The 20,960-nt window shown below is 36.8% G+C and overlaps 3 protein-coding genes and 1 pseudogene across 6 annotated transcripts; 1 reads left to right on the top strand and 3 right to left on the bottom strand.

Annotated features, from left to right (window-relative positions):
* Nucleotides 1-2,860: 2,860 nt before the first annotated feature.
* Nucleotides 2,861-9,104, bottom strand: LOC126789941 (uncharacterized). Of its 3 annotated transcripts, none has more exons than XM_050516023.1 (11): nt 8,799-9,104; nt 7,973-8,068; nt 7,474-7,888; nt 7,244-7,389; nt 6,356-6,559; nt 6,115-6,270; nt 5,598-5,975; nt 4,848-4,927; nt 4,040-4,403; nt 3,656-3,868; nt 2,861-3,349 (listed from the first exon to the last, which is right to left on the bottom strand). In XM_050516023.1, exons 2-11 carry the CDS (start codon nt 8,015-8,017, stop codon nt 3,014-3,016), a joined length of 2,337 nt encoding a protein of 778 aa, XP_050371980.1. In that variant the 5' UTR covers nt 8,018-8,068; nt 8,799-9,104; the 3' UTR covers nt 2,861-3,013. The 3 variants fall into 3 exon arrangements, with proteins under 3 accessions (XP_050371980.1, XP_050371981.1, XP_050371982.1); XM_050516024.1 differs by having other exon boundaries at nt 7,498-7,888; XM_050516025.1 differs by having other exon boundaries at nt 7,474-7,858.
* A 3,079-nt stretch (nt 9,105-12,183) lies between these two features.
* LOC126791231 (uncharacterized) lies at nt 12,184-12,997 on the top strand. Of its 2 annotated transcripts, none has more exons than XM_050517650.1 (2): nt 12,184-12,418; nt 12,525-12,997. In XM_050517650.1, exons 1-2 carry the CDS (start codon nt 12,197-12,199, stop codon nt 12,882-12,884), a joined length of 582 nt encoding a protein of 193 aa, XP_050373607.1. In that variant the 5' UTR covers nt 12,184-12,196; the 3' UTR covers nt 12,885-12,997. The 2 variants fall into 2 exon arrangements, with proteins under 2 accessions (XP_050373607.1, XP_050373608.1); XM_050517651.1 differs by having other exon boundaries at nt 12,366-12,436.
* A 486-nt stretch (nt 12,998-13,483) lies between these two features.
* LOC126790902 (probable F-box protein At1g44080) lies at nt 13,484-14,332 on the bottom strand. Its single transcript, XM_050517274.1, has one exon. It carries the CDS (start codon nt 14,330-14,332, stop codon nt 13,484-13,486), a length of 849 nt encoding a protein of 282 aa, XP_050373231.1.
* Nucleotides 14,333-18,641: 4,309 nt separating this feature from the next.
* Nucleotides 18,642-19,816, bottom strand: LOC126790901 (uncharacterized; annotated as a pseudogene).
* Nucleotides 19,817-20,960: the final 1,144 nt, after the last annotated feature.

Below are 20,960 nucleotides of genomic sequence, written 5' to 3'. Positions count from 1 at the left end.
GAGAGAAAAGGTGATTCGAGGAGAGTTAACACTGCAAAATTTGTCCCATCTATGGACCAATTTGCTGATATATTCACCAAGGGCCTTGGCTCGTCTCAATTCCGGTATCTCTGTTGCAACCTAGTGTTGGGTACACCTCCCACTAGTTTGAGGGGGGATGTTAAGGGAAAAGATGGAAATTGCAACATGATAAAAAATGATGTGAGTGGAGCTAAGTCTAACATGAACAAAGAAGATGTGAAAGGTAAGGCTAAAATAAGCAGAGAACTACAAGACCATGCAGAGCACAGAGAGAGTGGGGTTTGCTTCGAGCTTTGTGAGTAGCATGTCTTTGCCACCCTAGCAACAACTCTGCCTATACTGCCTATACTGAAGTGATCTTCCTTGCAATATTCTTGCTACCTAAACTAATCTGAACCGTCTACTTTCTCTCTACGTGTTCACATCTCATTCAGTTCTCTAGGCTCTTCCATATTGTTTCATTCACTAGTTTAAATTCCATGTTCTGTCATTGTTGCTTTCTCTTTCAATGTTAGTTATTTTCTCTCTTGTGCCTTTTGTATTCTTAGTCTTTACCAATTGCAGTATTGTTCTGCGTGAGATACTAAATATTAACAATGTGTATGCTAATTAATGTATATTATTTAACCGTATCGGGTTGGTAAGAGCCTTGGTTACTAACCCAGTACTCAGCTTCAAAAGACACCAATGTTAATTGGAGTTTAAATCCGAAAATATGATCAGGGGTGAGGAAACAACATGATCTCTAACCCGCGATTAGTCTATGGATTTAGAATGCATCTGAAAAATACCGAAGTTAATTATATCACATAAAATTAAAAATAAACTATCAGAAAGGGTCATGATGGAACCGTCATACCGGCTGCTTACAAACCATTATCAGAAAAAAAAAATGAATATATTGAAGCATTCGTTCCATACTTGTACAGTTGTACCAGATCAACAAGACAAGAAGGACGGCGAGTAACACCTCGACTTTGAATGCTGTGTGAAATTTTTCGACTGAAGCATACGCGTCCTTGTTGTGAACTCATCTGGTGCATGTTCATATATACTGATCAATTTCCCGTACAGATACTGATACTGATCAAATCCCATGCTTCTATGCCCATTCGCTGTCACCCCGATTCTCTTCAAGTTACTCAATTGCTCACCAGAACTGCTTAAGGCTGCCTCGTTGCGTACGTAAGCAAATGAAGACATTGTTCCTCGATTCCAGCTTCTTCCTCGCAGCTATGAAAGCATTTGATTCGATCACTAAATTCGAATATCACATAGTTATCTCTTTCCTACTGAATTTTATTCAATAGGATATTTATGTATATTCAAGTAGTGCTCGACCTAAATTTGATACATAAATAAATCATCATTAATGTCAATGGCATGGTTCTTCCCCGGGTATTGAATTCATTTGAAGGAGATATACAGCCTAAAATCGTCTTGCTTACTAATTGTATATGATCTCACCTATATAACATCAAACATCTCTTGCTTTGTAATGATTTGTTAAGTAATTAACAATTATAAGTCATCTTATTAGAGATGTCTAAGTAGAAGCAATGTCAAAAACGAATATGTTACACCTCAAATTGTAAATTCATTGTATCAATGGTACATCAGAAACAACGGACGAAATATAATCAATTCCTCTCAAGAATTAAAAAGCTCAAATAACACAAGAGGCATCTTTATTCTTTAGATGCATAATAACAAGATCAACAAGACCTGCTTTGTCTTCCCAATCCTTTCAATGGTTTTGATAATATGCATGGCACGCTACACTACATTGAAAGGTCAATTTTCTACCATAATGTTGTCATTGCTATCACTTCATTAGAAATCGTAACCGAATAGCCTGAAACCAGGGCATGGACATGTATAAGATCTATACATGAGAGCTCGTACAAAAAACCCTCATATTCACTGAACAAAAAAATTATTGTACAATTCAAATAACACCAACACAAGGCGTTCATGAATTCAACCCTATGTAACTTCAACAATGGAGTGAGATCTGATCAAAGCAGTGGTGAATATTAAGCGCCACCAGAAGACTTCAGAGGGATTCAGTGCATCACTTTATACACAGAGTGACTGTAGAGACAGTGAGGGGATGAGAGTTACATATTCACAGCCCTCTTGTTCTCAGCAGTCATCTCTCTGTATAAAGAAATAAGATGAACCCTAATGTCTTGGCAGCTTTGTGTGTGCCTATTGCGATTCTGCGGGTGCTGTCACTGCTGTGGGTATTTATAAGAGGGTGTTTTTTCTTATATTCCAAGCAATTGAAGTGGAAAAACCCTAGGGGAACTCAAAGTCTCAAACCCTAGTCAAACAGCGCCGACGGAAAAATGCTTGTCAATCCTAGAAAACCTAGTGTGTGTTTTTTTAAATAAAAAACCTAGTTAACATGTGAAAAATATTCTTTGATTATTTCTTTCCAAAAAGAAAATTTCTATAAAATAAAACCCAGGTAACCAGTGACCACAACTCATATATTAGCTGAATGGTCTCCCAACCTTCCAACGCATAATTGAGAGTACTCACAATTCAAAAGATAATAGATCAACATTTGTTTTTGGGGTTTGAAATTTAACATGACGAACTGTTGCATATGTTAATGTGTGCTCCATTCTGTTGTAGATATGTGTTTCATCTTCAGACACGCTTTTCATTCGACTTACAACTCTGACAGTAGCAAGGCAGCAACTGAGGAGGTTCCTTACTAACTTAAATGTGAAAAAATTCTGACCATGGAAAGAATTTCACTCCACATTTTTTTATCTACAAAGTTAATCATGTAATCTATCTTTGGAATGGCTACAAGTGCAATATAGTATATTGATACATCCTTGTGGGGTTGGGTTTATCCCACTTGTACTTCCCAGTAAATTATCTCTTTCCAACGTTAGAAGTACGGTGTAAGTTAAAACCAGGTGAAGTCGTGAAGAGATCTAAGATACCAACCATATCAAATATGTTGAAAAGACCATTACGACTGATGTAGCTGTTTTGTCCAGTCAAACGGGGCCCAATCTTGATCAAACCTCTTGACGGCTTGCTTTTGCACTTCCACTGCCTCATACCTTCCACGGCGATGCATGTCTTCCTCAGGCAACTCTAGCATGCCTCTTATAACATTCAGGCCGAGGCTGCTTTTGAACTGCGTTTCATCATCAATTACGTGGACGAACCCCTTCTTTAAACCAAACTCCACATGGAAATATGGGAAGTTAGCTGGAACTGAACCTCGCAATCCCTTTACGCTTGTATCAATAAGTTTCTTGGCATTGTGTTGGCTCCATTCGTCTTCAGCTTCATCAATTGCCTGACAGATTTTCATTTTCAAATACACAGAAATCAAAATCAGACACTGTGATACAGAAACAGATTTAACATTTGCATCACATATCCATTCAGCACATTCATAATGAGAAGCGAAAAAAATCAACACATGGGTATGAGTTAATTAAACATGCGTAGATTTGTTACATACAATCAAGTGAACCTAGAGTTCCCACACATTAAGGATTGAATGGTATGAAGAATTTTCAGATGAAGAGTGAACAAAGCCTTTCATAACATACAGCAGAAACTTAATGCAATTTAGAGGAAGAAACGATAAACCCTTTACCTTTTTAAAATATAAGGGAGCATCTTTAGCTATATCCTGGGGCAAAGGAATGCACTCTATTATACAGTGGCGCCGCTGTTGAGCCAATCCCATCACTGTTTCAAGGAACACAACATCCTTCTCTTGCTTTGCAAACATCATAATAAGGCATTTCTTGAAATTTCGAATTTCTTCCCACACATGATCATCAAGAGTTCTAGAGGCTGGCACATGCTGTTGAGAAATATCTAGATTAGAACCAAACATGTACAACAACAGAAGACTAAATTACAACACCTGCTAATGAGATCAACTTTGATGTTTCACAATAGAATGAAACAGGTCTAATTTTATAGAAGTTAAATTGCCAAGACAAGACAAGACAAGCAACTAAATCAAGCTTACCTGCATCGGCAAAATATAGCAATGACCATCCACTACAGGCTTCTGCTGTGGCAACATCAAATATGAATAATCTCCAATTGCCACAACCAGGTGTGCAGGTCTCTTCGGATTTTCAAAACAGAAAAGGCAGCGTTCTTGCTGAATGGAGAAACGATTTGCAAATGCATTATTCTGGGTGGCCTGGTGATCAACACTTCCCTGCTTCTTTTTAGATTTTTTTCTTGGACTACCATCAAAATCATATTCATCATCTGCCTGACCAGATATGCTATATTTTTTGTTCTGCATGATCTTCTGGGCTAAATGCATGTCACCATCATCATCCTTTTTCTTTTGACGAAGAGACATATCCTGCATAGCATATCTAGATAAAAGGATCTCTTATTAGAACAATCACACCAACCCAAAGTCCATAAATGAAAATACAGAGGAAAAAAAATCCCATAGAAATTGTTAAGTGCACAGGCAATCAGAGAACAAATGAGCAGTCCTTTCAACAGTGCATACAGAACCCAAAAGAGTTGACTGGGTTTGTCCTAGGAATATTACATTGCAGAACAGTTCCTTTTTATAGCTCAGTACATGTTCGTAGATTGAGACTGATTAGCAAAGTGGTAAACTTGACAAGAAATAGAACAATATTTGAAAAATTATTTACAGGAACTGCAAAGAGAACCTAAAACAGTCCATCACTTAGCACATGCAACCCAATGTTTTCAGAAGAACTACTTTTTGTTATATAAATTCTTTTTATAAATTAGGAATCTTCCCTATTTGTACAAAAAGAACTAAGGAGAAACAGCATTACCTATTTGTACCTCTTTCACTTTGTGGTCGCATCGGATTATCTCCACCACCCTGCTTTGCCTTTAAATTTTCTACTTCTTGCTATATATCCCAAAAAGGAAAAAAAATTGATTAACTACTGAAAGAAACAGAGAAAACCAAGATGTATTTAATTATCTTTTTAAATCTAACCCGTTTGATTTGTTAAACATGTGGAGTGACCTAGTGTAATGCATAAAATCATAATTAAAGTATGCCAACAGGTGAGCGTACAGATCACGTTTCCGCTAAACAGATACACAAAGAAACAGTAGGGTGCAAGTCAAGCATGTCGATTGTTCATTAACACTGAGAACAAAGAAAAGTACAGTCCCTGCACAAAGATAAGACCAAGTAACTTAACAAAGAAGAGCATTTCCTCTCCACCATATATCTGACATACTTTATAATTCAAAGTTGCTAAAGGAAATAGGGTTTTCACATCAAATCTTGATGATGTGCGGTGAATTCTAAGTTGCTACAAGAAATAGGAGAAGATCAATATATTGTTTTTCTCCTCAACGGTGCATTTGGATCTGGGCTCCGAACTATGAGTTTGCTTTTGTTTCATGTTCCTAAGAGCGGACTCCTTGCTTTGTATTTAAAAGCCGCTATAAAGATTAAATATATATATATATATATATATATATATATATATATATATATATATCTGTGTGTGTGCGTGTGTGTGTGTGTGGAGAGAGAGAGAGAGAGATCATTCCATATGTCTTACCAAAAGTTCCTTAGCTTCCTCAACCTTCCCTTTCATTTGAAGCTGAAAGGCCTTAGCTGCCAACTGGTTCGCACTCAGGTCACCCATAGAGGCAGCTGCACTGCCTTCACTGGATTTTTTTGTGTCTTGTACATTATCTTTGACAGGATTGCTAGAATCATTAGTCTGCTTATGAATAAGTTCACTAAGGAAGCTTCCGTCATTGGAAAACCTGTTTATGCTAGACACTGCATCGGCTAGTAGAGTAGAGTCCTTGGCAGAGACATCTCGACTCTTTTGACCTTTTTGTTTTCTCCAGGATATAGAACCTTGAACATTAGGCTCCCTCATTCCACGATGTCGGACAGAATCATCCTTTAAGTAGGGACGGCTAGTGTCCTAGTAGTCACATACATGTAGCTTGTAAGAAAAGGTTGCAACATTGACTATACCTAACATATGGTTAATGAACTTTATTTCACATTTTACCGCTATAAACTTTCCAAAAAATTAAAAACTCTAGGTTATTCATATATACCTTTCTATCAATGTTGTTGGAACCTGGCTGGTGTTCCTCACTCAGCCCTTTTTTCCTACTTTGTATTGCATGTAGATGAGCACGAGAATGGGCTGCTTTATATGAATGGACTGAGGCTGCTAGTTCACCGAGAGAACCATGACGCTCTTCAACCACCTGTAAAATGCCAAATCAAACTACACTAACTGAAGAATGTGGACTGTGATACATGCTAAGAACCTAGAAGAGAAAGATAGCATACCTCATGAAGTCCTTGTCCTTCTCGAGCTGCTTGCTCTTGTGCCCGCTTCAATGCTTTATGTCTCCAACTTGCACCTCCATCCCCAACAACAGAAGAAGATAAAAGTCGGTTCCCACCAGCTTTAGGTTCATCTTTATCTTCTGGATAACCACTTCCATCATTTTTATAATATGGATTCAATTCCCTAGGATTAACCTTCTCTGTCTAAAACAGAGAAATTCGTTATTATGTCAGAAATAGGCAATTTTACAAAGTTTAAAGAGGACAGACATAATCATGGAGAGTTTTTATTGGCCAGAATAACATTTCTCCAAAATAGTCCACAAGAATATGACAATTTCCCCACCATTGGAGCACAACTTGGAAGGGATAAATACTGTATATTACCAATAGCAGAGTCCAAATATGCATGCAACTACTACAAAGTAAAACGTTAATAAAATATACGAACTCAAAAGTAATAAAATGGGGTTGCTGAGAGATTAGTGTTTTTCAATACTGTATAACCTGAAAACCTTGACCTCCGAAGGTGATTGCGACACTATGATTGCATATTTGGTTGAAACAAAAACAATTATCTTCTTTTAATACTGTATGACCCTGATATCCTAGTTAAGGAAAATTGCAATACTAATCTCTCTCAATAAATATAATAGCAGATTTATCTGACAGGAACACAGCCCATAAGCCTAAAGCCAATGACTTTAGGATAATGTTACAAATATATGGTTCGTAATTACATTAGCTCTACATCTACAGTTATATTAAGACCAACAAAAAAACAAGGATATTGTCGCCATATAACATAAAGAACAGAAGCCCAAAGTCAAAACCAAATATACTATAACCACAAAGATTAATAGCTCAGTAAACGAAATATATGCCTACCTCTTCAACTGGAATTTCTTTTGGCTGGTCCGCTGGAGTGATGGCAGGTGTTCTCTCTTTTCCTTCAGGTCTAAGCATCCACTCCAAACCAATTTTCTTCCTCACAATTTCCCCATCTTTCACCGTACTAGTTTCCCTGCCTCCATCTATATAGTGGAAAATTTCATGAACATGATCAATACCCTATCATTGGATTATAAGAATATGGAATACGGAAAAAAAGTATTTACCAGAATATTCTTCCTCTTTTTTACCTCCTTGCCCTCTTTCTCTACTCTTTTTATTTCCATCTTTTCGGCTTCTCTTCTTGCGCTTGTCTTTCCTATCAGAGTAACTATCAGAAGCAGATGAAAGGTCTTCTGAACTATAATCTCTTCTACTGCTACTCGATCTCTTCTTTTTCTTATTCCAACGCTTCTTTTTATCCCGGTCAGAACTTCCCTCACTTTCATTTCCCGAAGAATATGATGACGAAGAGTATTCATCCGATGAATACCACTTTTTTTTAGATCCCTTCTTTATTCTCTCAAGGTCTTCATTATCCGAGGTACTATATCCAGAACTCTTTTCCCTCCTACGCTTACCATACTTATTACCGGATCCCTTCTTCTGTTTCTGTTTTCCAGAAGCATTCAAATTTTCATCCTGTTAACAGTAACGGAACTAATTAATCTACTCTTTCAATAATCACGATTTATGAAATAATACAAAAGAAGAATGGTCTTTTACTTTATCAATCTGATCCCGAGGTATGAACTTCACTCCAGCAAGCATGATTATATACAAAGGGCTTCAAAAGGGAGATGGTAGGCACAATCAAACAGCCTGCAGACAACCCCAAAAGCATCAGTACTTGCTAAACCAACATTTCAACATATGTTACTCATCAACTATGAGAATTGTTAATCTCATTCTATAAAACCCCAAAACCCAGAGTTTGATCGAGCTTTTAATCATACAATACATTCTTTTAGAAATGAACACTTACTAATTGTCCGTATTTTCAAAAAAAAAAACACTTACTAATTGTCCAGATTAGTATCCATATCAACAACCAGATTCTATGTATATGTCAAGCTGGTCAACTTATAACCATTTTTAAACTCATGAATAAAGCCAACAAACACCACAAACATTTTCTCAAACAGATTAAGCTATAGTCACAAGCTATGTTGCACTGACACGGACAAGGACACCGCGATACGACATTAGAATCCAAATGTCTTTAGTTCTAACATCAAAGAAACCCCTAACTATATAACACATACATAAAGAATCACAGCAATAACAGAGCAACAATACCCATACACTAAGCAATACAAAAGGTCAGTAATATTAGTAAATGAAACAATAGATCTTCTTACATAGGCCAGTTTCTTCAAATTCGATATAAGTAACTCTTCATTGGCTAAACTAAGCAGTAAACATGAGAATCAAATCCAACCTAAATACATCAAAACCCTAAACTTTCATAGTCTCTCTTATTACTAAACTTCTCTAAGCTCAGAAATAAACCCCTTTTGGGACTAAGTAAAAATTAAGGCTCAGAAATTACCGAATCCAAGTTTGGAAGACGTAAAAATTCGTAAAGACTCGAACTTTAACCGAAGGGTAGGGCTATATGGAGAAAAACGAGGAGCCCAGAAACTTGAAGGACCTTACGGATTTGGGGTTTGGGGTTTTGATTGGATATAGAGGAATTGGTGATTGGGGAAATTGGGGGTAGTGGAGAAGAGGCGCAACGGCGAATTAGAGTTTAGAAAAGACGGCGGCGACGGCCGTGACGTTAGCTGCCGGATTTGGAATTGGTTGAAAAGGGCGGGGGATCTTCCCAGTGCCAGAGAGAAGAATAGAAATAGAGTTTGTGACTTTGTGTTAGGACTATTATTCTATAACCCTATATTATCTTGGATTAATGTGTTAATTAGTTAGATCCGCTAATTATTGGACTCGGGTCATATATTGTTACATGTAGATAGAGCTATATAATCTTGTCTGCCTATCTTATTATATGATTATAGAGGTGGCAAACGGGCCGGGTCGGGTCGGTCCGGTCCGATCCATATTAAACGGGTTAAAATTGTATTCGTGCCGTGCTCGGGTCGGTCCGTTTATTTATCGTGTCGGGCTCGGGTCATGTTATTTGTTTAAATATTAAACCCGGTCTGGCCACGGCCCAAACCTATGTCAGGCCGGGTCCGGACCCGTGTTGGGCCAAAAAGCGGGCCGGCCCGGCCTATTAGCATTATATGACACAATTAAAATAAAAAATATTATGTACTTTAAATATTTATTTTATATAACTATTTAGAGTAGTAAAATATATAAAATACTACAACACATTTCATAATCTTATTTTTAAAACGTTACGTATCTCAAAATAATGACGTTTTATTTAGTATTTTGATAATATTTGTGAAATATTATAGTTAAAATAATGAAATAATCAATAGATTTTAATTTAAAAAATATAATAATCAAATTTAATAATGATAATTGTTTAAATATTGATATAAATAATATAAAATTATGTGTTTAACAAGCCAATCCATGAATTAATCGTGCTCGAGTCGTGCCGGGCTAAAAATGGACTCAGGCCGTGCCGGACCCATGGGCTAAAATATTTTGGCCCGGCCCATTATAATAACGGGCTCAGATCGAGCCGAGCTGCTAACATGCTCAAACTGTGCCGGGCCGATTTTAGCGTACCGGGTCTGGGCTGAGCTCGGGTTTTTGGGTCATTTGCGACCTCTACGTATGAATATCTTGTTTCAAACCTTGATGGATTACGATCCTATCAATTGGTATCAAGAGCCCGGTTCAATGTGGAACCTGCAAAACCCCACCCTCCCACCGCAGCTTGCTCCTGAAGATCCCACCCTCCCACCACCGTGGTTAGGAGTTATCGATGGATTTGGGCGATTCTACTTCTGGAACCCTGAGACCAATGCGACCCAATTTGAGCGACCTGCCGCGCTTGTTCCCCCACTAGATGAACATGCCATGTTCTGTCTCAACATGGCGGCTGCTCTTCAGCAAGCCCAGAATGAAATTCACAAAATCTTCCAGGAGGAGAAACGTCGGTTTCAAGATGATTTGCAAGCAAGGTCTATGAAGGAGATTTGTCATCTCTCCATGGATTCAAAATCTCCAACCCGTACTTCAAATCTGTCGGCACCAAACCCATCTCCTCGACCACTGATTAATTGATTTTCCAGAGCACAAGGATGTCCCTCACTCCCTACTCATCAACGAGCTCGAAACTCTTCCCCAACTCTTCTCTGTCGCCGAGGATGTCAGCTTCGATTCACTGGAACCCGAAAGCGATGATGTTGTCGTTTCACCTGAAGTTTCCATTGACAGCATCCAGTTGCTAACGCAAAGCCCGCTCCCCTCTTACTGGATGTGCTCGTCGATAGCACCGCCTATCACCAGTCTCCACACCAAACTGGAGGATCTTCCATGAACATGAGGTCTGACGCGACTCCGGTGTTAGGTTTCAATTCATTAGGTGAGTGTCATCCATCCTCCGCCCGTTGGAATTGATTGCACCTTCTCACTTGCTCCGCTGGATTCTGTTGTGATTGTTGAACATGATGAAACTGCGAAGGAACCTGACAGGTTTTCGGTTGTTACACTAGATTTGAGGTACCACAAGCCCGTTAACTTGTTTGTAATGTTCAAATCAATCCCTCCTGGAGTGACGAAATTATGTTTGTTGATGTGTATGCAAGAGGTAGAACATCATGGTCATGTTGGGCTGTTTGGTGATAGAGTTGGTCCATGTACCAATGAGGTTATTCTTGGAGTCACTACTGAAGCAAGGACATCAAGGCTTGCAGAATTGGCTTTGGTTGTGCCTTGGGATGATAGTGGTGGCTTGAACCCACTGAACATTACATTCCAGAGTTTATGCAACCCTGGGTTGGTGTTTCATGATGAAGACCACATGCTTGAAGATCACAAGCAGGGGGTAATGGTGCCTGGATCTCCCAAATTATTGTTTGCTGAGGTACTCTTTTCTTGTGTAACGATTTTCAATTCGAGATTGAAGGCCCCCTTGTTGTGTCACAGCTTGGTTGACTCATCTTTACGTATTGGACACTTGATTGAGAAAATGAGAATTAATGCCCAGAATCTAATTGTTCAAATGCCAATTGTAGCTTCAGCTCTGCCTTGTTTTGCTTTTATGACTTCAGTTTTCGACGTTGGTAAAGAGACCATTGCTCCATCTGTTAATCATACCTGGTGTTGTCCTATTCTAAAGCTTGAGCCACCCTTGACTGCTTCCGTTAGTTCATTCACTGCCCCTCTCTATCTTAGTGTCATTACTGGATCTTGCACAACTGTTTTGGGTCCTATGTGTGAAACAGTTGCTGTATCTAGCATGAAGGTACCCCATTGGCATTTTGAGGCAGTTGTAACAAGTTGTTACCCTTTTGGTGGTCGTCTGAGCCGCATGTATCCAAGTGCCATGATAGTTTGGCTGAAACCACGTGCAATCTTCCTTCTCAACTGCATATTGGACTTATCTTGTCTAAGGTCTTATTCTGATCTCCTTTTTTCAAGAGAGAATAGTGTAGTTTTTATCACTACTATGCAGTTTGTTTTTCACTACGTGGTGGCACATGTGCACAAGGATAATTGTTTCTTGGCAACCAGCTCCTCAAAATTTAATTCACCATCCCATGGACTTGTGAGGTTACTCTTTCCTTTAACAATTATGAAATCTCTCCCTGTGGTACGACCTACTTTGCCTAATATATTAAGAGAGGATGCATTCTGTAACATTGGAATTGTTGTTCATCTTTCTATATATGAGCTGGTGTCCCTGCTGTCCAAGAAAGAAAGACTTGTATTTCAGTATGATGATGACTACAAGGTAAATTCTTTGAGATACTTTTCTGCTCCAATTGCTCTAATTCCCAAAGGATTGTTTTTTCTTAAGTATGCATGGAGGCTATTACTAGCTATGGTGTTTGTAACTACCTCAGAGAGTTTAATTCTATCTCAACTAGTGGATTTCTTGTGCCATTACATGACCACGAAAGTGATAGGTACCCTCTGGATTTGTCTTCTTCCAGCGCTATTCCGGGACAGTTACATTACCAACTCATTTTCACACATGCGTTACTTTTATATGTATTGGCTGCACATGGTTTGCTCTACAATATGGTATCTTCCGTTGCTTCCGTATGTTATTCATCATGCTATAGTTTGGTCAAGATATGGGTGACTCAATTATATTTCACAATGTAATCCATCTTGTGGTTACTTTCAGCTGAACTCTGAGACTCATGAACTTCTAGATCCCTTGACAACTGCAGCAGATGATCACAGTATTTTTGACAAGATTGATGTTTTCTATGCTGCACCGAAAATGACAGAAACATATGCAGCTTTAGCTTCTCAGACAGATATCTCTTTTGCTTGGAATAGTTCAGCCTCATCGATTGAACGTTCGCTCTACAGGTCTGTTGTCTTGACAAGAAAAGCATGGCTTGAAAATCAGCTGGTCAAGGCCCGTAGACAACCATTTATGAGTTTTGCTAAGTTGGAAAAATGGGTTACACTGCCTATCAAAGTTGTTAATGTTTTTCTGTATGTCATCTTTACCGGAGGCTCTTCACTTTGCATATGAGTATTGTTCAGAATATCCAATTTCAATGTACAGCAGTGGAGTTCTTTCTACTGACTTATACTGTCTTCATATGTTCGCATCTGTTTGTGGTATTTACAGTCTGAGAACCATGATGCCCCCCTGCTCTACCCTTTATGTACCTCTCGCTGATTATGTTCGCAGCAGAGTAACCATCAGGGCACTTTTGGCAACGATCATGAAATCGGTTGAAATTTTGTGGAGATGAACCTAGATATTGAACGGTGGAGATGTGAAAACTCGATCGAAAAGTTGGTCAAAAATGAAAATATATACATTAAGCTAAGATAAAGACCTCATTACCTTGAAAAAGCCCCTTAGAGAACCCCAAGAGGCTCCGATTTCTCTCCCTCATAATCCTATCTTTTTTAGTACAATGTGTTTGTTGCATTGGATGACCAGTCGTGAATCTACCGGACTCTAAACACTTGAAATTTATATCGCGCAACTCGATAATTGCAAAGCAATAATGCATGAAGCAAACCTACCTAGCTACTGTACAATATTGTCTCGCTTTCTATGGAATTGAAGTACATAATAAAAGCTTCCAAGAAAAGGAAAAACTATCTAAACAGCTACATTTACAATTGAAATGTTGGCAAAACCCATATCGATGGTTGTTTGCTCTTCTTCACTAGCGTTGCTGCATCAGTATTCTCAACTGGTATAAAGCTCTTACGTTTTACATCATATACACCAAAATCATGAAAAAATTCATATTCAAATCCTACGTCATCAGCATCATGATTGAAGTATATGCAATTCGATAAACATCCAGTAAAATTGGAAGCTGACACTGATATTGAAGAATTATCACCAAGAAAGAGAGCAACATTACCTAAGGTTCTTTTTTGGACCCATCGATGCTCATTGAAATCCAACTCGTACACTTTGAATTTTGTTGTCACACGTTTGTTATTGTTGTCTTCATCATGATAATAATACCTTCGAACCATCAACAAGCCTCTCTCTTTACTTGACTCCACTAAATAACTTTTAACATAGTCATCATCAGGTCGTTTAACGCCGTGTGCCACCAATTTAACACCATCTTCGTGACATTGGGAAGTAACATCAATAGAGTGAAGTTTGGACCAATAATCAACAACGCAGATGTTATTCTCAACATGGACAGCTTCTTCAAAATGAGTACGAACATTCGTATAACTCCATGTTGTGTCCCCAAGTCTTATAAAAGCCAGTTTATATAAATCATCATATATAATCATAACAATGCAATCATTCACACTTAAAATTGGATCAGCTGAGATTGTAGCCTTGAATATATAGGAGTCACATTCTGCGGACCATTGTGCTTCACTTCCCTCTGGGGGGATTAATGGAGGAAGATAGATGACTGAATTTTCTTTCTCTCTCCCTTTAACCCTTGAAAATGGATTGATTAAGGTTACTACAAAGTTCTCATCCATAGCGATTAACCATCCTTTTGACCCACAAAATCTCTTACTGGGTACGTTTAGTTGCAAACCCAGGAGCTTGTTATCCATGACGTTGTACAAGTTCCATGTATCTTTTTCTTCATCAGAACAAATCATAAGCATCGGCGGAGGATGATGACAACTCGAGACTAACGTAGTTCGTCTATTGTAATGAACTTTAGCTGCATCATACCATGATTTACAAACTACACTGAAGTGGACAAAGTCTGAAAATGACGATAATCTTTCTAGAACTAATTCCAACAGAACCTTAGGCTGTCTCTCCATAATTATATGAAGCGCAGAACAAAGAATCGGATGAGCCCTTGATCGATCAGTGGGGCTTGGGTTGCGTTTGTCGGTTCGGCTTTTAGGTTTTCTGCTTCTCACATTCGTTTCTACGTTTGTATTTATAATATTTAAGTGAACTTCAATCCCTCAAGATTAGGGCTACAAAATCGAATTCAATTAGGAGACGGACTCTTTGTCAGATTAGGAAATACCTTTAATATATATATATATATATATTATACCATTTTTATATTAATTTCAAAATGTATATGAGGTAGCTAGGATGATATAGATTATATTATTAACACAAGCTAATATGGATATGACGGATTCTATCACAAGCTAATTGCCATTAACACGTCACTGATAACGGGTATCTTCCTCCCATATAAGGATTCATTACTGTATTCTTGTTATAAATATCGTAATACGCATTTAAATAGAGAGAAACATCATCTTTATTTATTATTAAAGATACTTTTATATAGGCATTACATTAAGTATCTCATAGAATCAGAGATTATATATACTTCCTTATCGATACTAACATATACTAATTAGAACAAGATACACCGAAAGATTACGGAGATAATTCTCCTATAACACTCTCACTGGTATCACGATCCTAATGTATCATGGTGCATAACCGTTGCCTCTGTAAAAACATTGCTAAGCAAAACAAAAACCTCTTGAGTAAAATAAAAAACTTGATCGAAAGGAAAAAGAGCACAACGCACCAACTACAGTTGAAGATAACATGTGGTAGAGACTCCCCCTGAAGTCTACAAATCAACTCCTCCTGATCGGTAACTCAATCTCGGAGTTTAGATAGATAGCGAATACAAATACTCTTTACATTCTTTAAAAATAGTAATGAGTCAATGATTTGAATATCAAATCTCGCCAAATATTTTTAAATCAAACATGTACACGTATCCATATATGGATCAAAAGAAAGAGAATTGCATAACAATTCAAAACAGGAGTTTACAATTAAAATCAGATTCACGCGTGGTATGACCTTCACACACTTAAATAATCACAACTTCTTCAATACAATAAGTATGGATGAACCGTGAAATTTTTTGGAAAGTATACGCCCGTGGATTTCCATTGATATATAGCTCACAACCTATTTCGTTTGGAGCGGATCACAAAACTTTGTCGAAGTTGACTCAGCTGCAGTTTCCGGACAGATTCATCTTATTTTACTAAAACAGTTATAACTCACTCATTATGATAGATATGATCAAATGGTTTGTATCCTTGGAAAAGTAGACACATAGATATTTCTAATAGTACCAAATTCACAATTTTCCAACAAGTGAGCTGTCATATAGGTCCCGTAGAAGTTGACGTACGGATCTAGACAGATTCTAACATCGCTTCATTAAAGTGTCTTTGTGTTGGGATAAAGGATTTGACGTCATAACGTATTGTGATCAAGCACTGACATATGTGTGGGTGCACTCAGCCATCATCTTGGTCTTCGAGTTTAAACCGAATGAGATGTCGAGTCAAATATATTACAACAAGTACATGCATACACATATCATACTTAAATATTGAGAGTTTTATCTCTTAAGACCAGTGGCGGATCCAAGAAATTTTCCCAGCCAAGGCAAGAAGTGCATGTCACTTGAAAATGTAATTTACTTTAGTTAAAAATAAAATCAGTACAACAATTCAATCAACGACGAGAAGATAATTGTCCACGACGTGATTTCATGTTTTGAAAACACTGCATTATAGCATCATTACTAACACTATTGAATACATCTTTCTCAATATAAACAAGCAAACTCTCATTCAACCATTGATCTCTCATTCTATTACGAAGTGGATTATTGACAATGTTCATAACTGTGAATACTATTTCCACTGAAGCAGTCGCAACTGGTAGAACTAAAGCCAAAGTTAGAAGTTTGTACATTGATGCATGTGTTATGTGTTTTCTTGTCTCCACCAATTTTTTTCCAAGACTACTGATCCCTTTCAGTTCAAAAAAATCATTGCTGGATAACATATCATTAACATAAAATATCAAACTTGTCTTCAAGTGACAACACATCTCTTTCAGAAAAATCTCTTGGATAAAATTTAGTAAGACGAATTAACTTTTACTTGTCAAAAGCAACAAATGAATCATCTGGACTTAAACTTAAAACACAAATCAAAATATCAGAATTTACCTCATTAAATCGATCATTCAAGTCTGAAAGTTGTCTATCAATCACAGAATAAAAGACATCTACTCGATAATGATGAAGGGCCGTTAACTTTTTAGCCCTACGATGTGATTTCCCATGAGCAATAAAAAGATTATTCATATCTTGAATTTTGATACCATGCTTGTCACAAAAAGAATAGACCTTGTAAAGGAAATTATCTCATTCACCTTCCTCCCTCATTCTTTGTAGTTGTTACTTGCTTGCCTTCACTAAATCCATAACATTGACAATATCTTGATCATTTCTCTGTAATGCTTGTGATAAATCATTTGTCACACCCAACACTTTTATCATTAAAAACAAACAAAATATGAAGTCAAATGATTGCATTTGTGTTACCAACAGATTGCATTCCCCTCTTTGATAAGCATTTGTCCAATCTTCACTAATCATTTCAATCACCTTAATAGTAGAAGAAAACATAGAGATAATGCTCAGTAAGGTACCGTAATGTGATCCCCAATGTGTATCACCTGGACGTTTAAGAGTAGTTTCTTGATTTAATCCTCTTCCACTTGGAAGCTCATTATTTTGAAGAGCATTTATGAGTTCATTTTTTCGCTGCTCCCGAAGAAGATAATGACGTTTACATGATGCTCCAACAAGGTTAACCACTTTTGTCACTAAAAAAAATGAGGCAACTACAACATGTTTTTTAGCTAGAGCAACAAGAGCAAGTTAAAGTTGATGTGAAAAACAAGGCATAAATGCCGATTTGCACCCCAAACTTGGCTGAAATTGTCAATTTGCACCCCGAACTTGCATTTGAGTCAATTTACCTCCTAAACTTGGTAAAAATTGCCGATTTACACCCCGAACTTGTATTTGAGTCAATTTACCTCCTAAACTTAGTAAAAATTGCCGATTTGCACCCCATCCGTTAAATTTAACTGCTTCTATCTAATTTTGCGTCAAATGTCATGCATTTAAGGGGTAGTATTGTCATTATATATTTATATTTTTCTTAAAAACAAATAAAAATATTCTTTAAAATGAGAATTATTTTGTTAATCAAATTATTTATTTACATCTTTTTTTCTACCTACTTAAACCTACTTTGAATTATATATTCAATATACCCACCCATTCAAATATAGTGTGTTGTGTATAAATATATTTTTATATGTACACATTGTTGGAGGATGACCAAAACGAGAATAATAACGACGTAATAGAACAGAACGTAACCGTTTATTGATTGATAATGAGGCCAATATATAAGCATTACATAACCACAATCCCGTAGGATTCGGAGTCCTAATCTATTACAGAGATGCGAATCTATCTCTAACAGAAAACCTAATAAGGCTAAGACACACACAATGGTAGAATAGTAATTATCTCGGAACACACATTTATTTTTAATTTTCAATGTATTTATTTATTTATATTTTTTCTAATATCTTTTAACATACCATATCACATAAAATAATAAATATATAAATCAATAACATGTTTCGAAAAAACAAAATTGTAGCAAGTGTTCCTCTTAAGTAATTTTATTAATTTATTTCATTATTCAATATGAATAAATATATAATGACAATACTACCCCTTAAATGCATGACATGTAACGCAAAATTAGATAGAAACAGTTAAATTTAACGGATGGGGTGCAAATCGGCAATTTTTACCAAGTTTAGGAAGTAAATTGACTCAAATACAAGGTCGGGGTGTAAATCGGCAATTTTTACCAAGTTTAGGAGGTAAATTGACTCAAATGCAAGTTCGGGGTGCAAATTGACAATTTCAGCCAAGTTTGAGATGCAAATTGGCATTTATGCCGAAAAACAATGAACATAAAAGACACAATCATTTTCTTTCAAGATAAGTGCCTTAAGACCATTGAACTCACCTTGCATATTACTAGCCCTATCATAGCCATGTCCTCGCAGATTGGATATGCTCAACCCATTTTTAGAAAATAGCTCATCTATTGCAAGTTTCAAGGACCATGCATCAGTACTTTAACATGTTTGATGCCAACAAATCTCTCAATTACTTTACCGTTGTTATCTACATATCGAAGAACAACTCCCATCTGCTCTTTTACTGAACTATCCCGAGCTTCATCAACCAAAATAGAAAATGGTGCATTATCCATGTCGAACATGATTGCATTAAGAGTTTCCACAGCAACTGCATTTATAATATCTTTTTGTATAGCAGGTGATTTCAATTGTAGATTTCCAAGAGCATTATCAAAGGCGACAACCTTCACACTATCATTATGTTCAGCAAGAAATTCTAGAAGCTCAAGAAAGTTTCCTTTGTTGCTTGAAAATTCAGATTCATCATGACCACGAAAAGCAAGACCTTGCCGCAACAAGAAATGAACACAATCAATTGAAGCATTCAAAAAAGTGTAATATTTATGCTTAGAGGCTTCAACTTGACGACTAATAACTGGCTCTAAATAATGTTTCTGATTCATAAGAGCCTGGCAATTCAGTATAGTTTGGTTATGAACACTACCAACAGTTCCAACATGTTGTTTAAGTCCCTGTTTTTTCTTCCAATTGTTGTAACCTTTGGCAGTAAATGTATCACCGCCTCCTTGATCACCATATTCTGGTTTAAAAGGATAACAACTTAGGCAAAACAAAGCATCTTTCTCTATGCTATACTCTAACCAGTCAAGATGATCATCAAACCAAGAAGCGTTAAACTTCTGTTTAGTTCCATATATCTCTCTTTGGGAAAACTTATAGTTTCGAGGTTGACAAGGACCCTTGAGCAAATAATGTCGCCTAACTTGATCACGAATATTTGGATCATAATCCAAGATGCGCTTTCGACGTGGAACAGGGTCTGAAGGAAGATTTTCTAAAATTTCTTCTAGTTAAGTTCTCTTTGAACTTTCACCATCAACATTGGTCTTTCTCTTCTTCATAGATGATGAAGGATTTAAAGGTTCCTCTATTCTTGGAATTTTATGAAAGTATCTCCCCATCACTGATTTCACTGTAATCAACAATTGAATTCTAAAATCACAATAGGCCAATATCAATCTCATTCTTTAAAGGATAAAGTCCTTACATAATAAATCTAATCAAATAGTTGCATTTAATGTTATAATCTAATACTGTACATCTAAACTATAAGTCTAAATTTAACCAATTCAAACAAATTAATCAAACTCATAAATCATTCGATCAATGAGGCACTGAGGCAATAAGTAACCTGATAATCAAACATTCAAATAATTCTTGGTTCATTAAACAATGAATGAACAAATCAGAAAAAAAAAGAATGACGATATTAATAGATTTGATTCAAATAAAGTGTATTGATTCATTACTAACTTGAATAATTAAGGGGCTTAAGGGTTGTTGCCTTTGCATGAGAGAAGAAAAATTGAGGAAGATGTATTGTGTTTTGGAATTGGGGTATTAGGTCTGGGAAAGAGAGAAGAAGCTGAGGATGGTTTGGAAGAGGAAAGAGAATGAAGCTTTCGTGCTAGCTAAACTAGCTATTTTTCATTGTAGGTGTTGTTTATAGATAGTCATGACTCATGTGTCCTACTTTTGGAAATTTAGAGAATGATTCGACATCATTCTTTTGAGAAAATGAGATTTTTTTTTGTAATTATAGTGTTGGTTAAAGTGAGATGTTGTTTTTTGGAGAAGAAAAGAGAATTTTTTTTTCAAAAGTAGTGTCACTGTGCGGTCGTCTTCAACCTTTAGTTTTGCCAAATTATGCCCTTCCTCTTCAGCTTTTCTTCAGAAAAACTTCATGTAATATGCCTAGCCTCTTAAACCCAGCCTAGGCAGTTGCCTAGGCTCGCCAACACATGGATCCACCCATGCTTAAGACTTATCGTCGCTCATACGGCGGAAATATGTATTCTCATGACTTCGACAGATTCATGAAATACTTGTAGGCATTATTTAACGTCCTTATTTCCTTTAGTCAACTGATGAATAACATCCTCAATAACGGTCATCACTTTAAGACCTAGTATTCTCAAGATCATTTCATTTTAAGTATAGTTGCATGCAATATTGCATATCCCCAAACAAGTATGGGTAAATTACTTATGCGTAACGAGGGCCCTAGCTATAAGCTATAACGACTTAATTGTCACTTTTGCTCAT

Source organism: Argentina anserina, chromosome 4 (genome assembly GCF_933775445.1).
Source record: "Argentina anserina chromosome 4, drPotAnse1.1, whole genome shotgun sequence".
In the NCBI taxonomy this organism is placed as follows: Eukaryota; Viridiplantae; Streptophyta; class Magnoliopsida; order Rosales; family Rosaceae; genus Argentina; species Argentina anserina.
The sequence above is the reverse complement of the archived record's forward strand: the minus strand, read 5'-3'. Positions and strand labels throughout refer to the sequence as shown.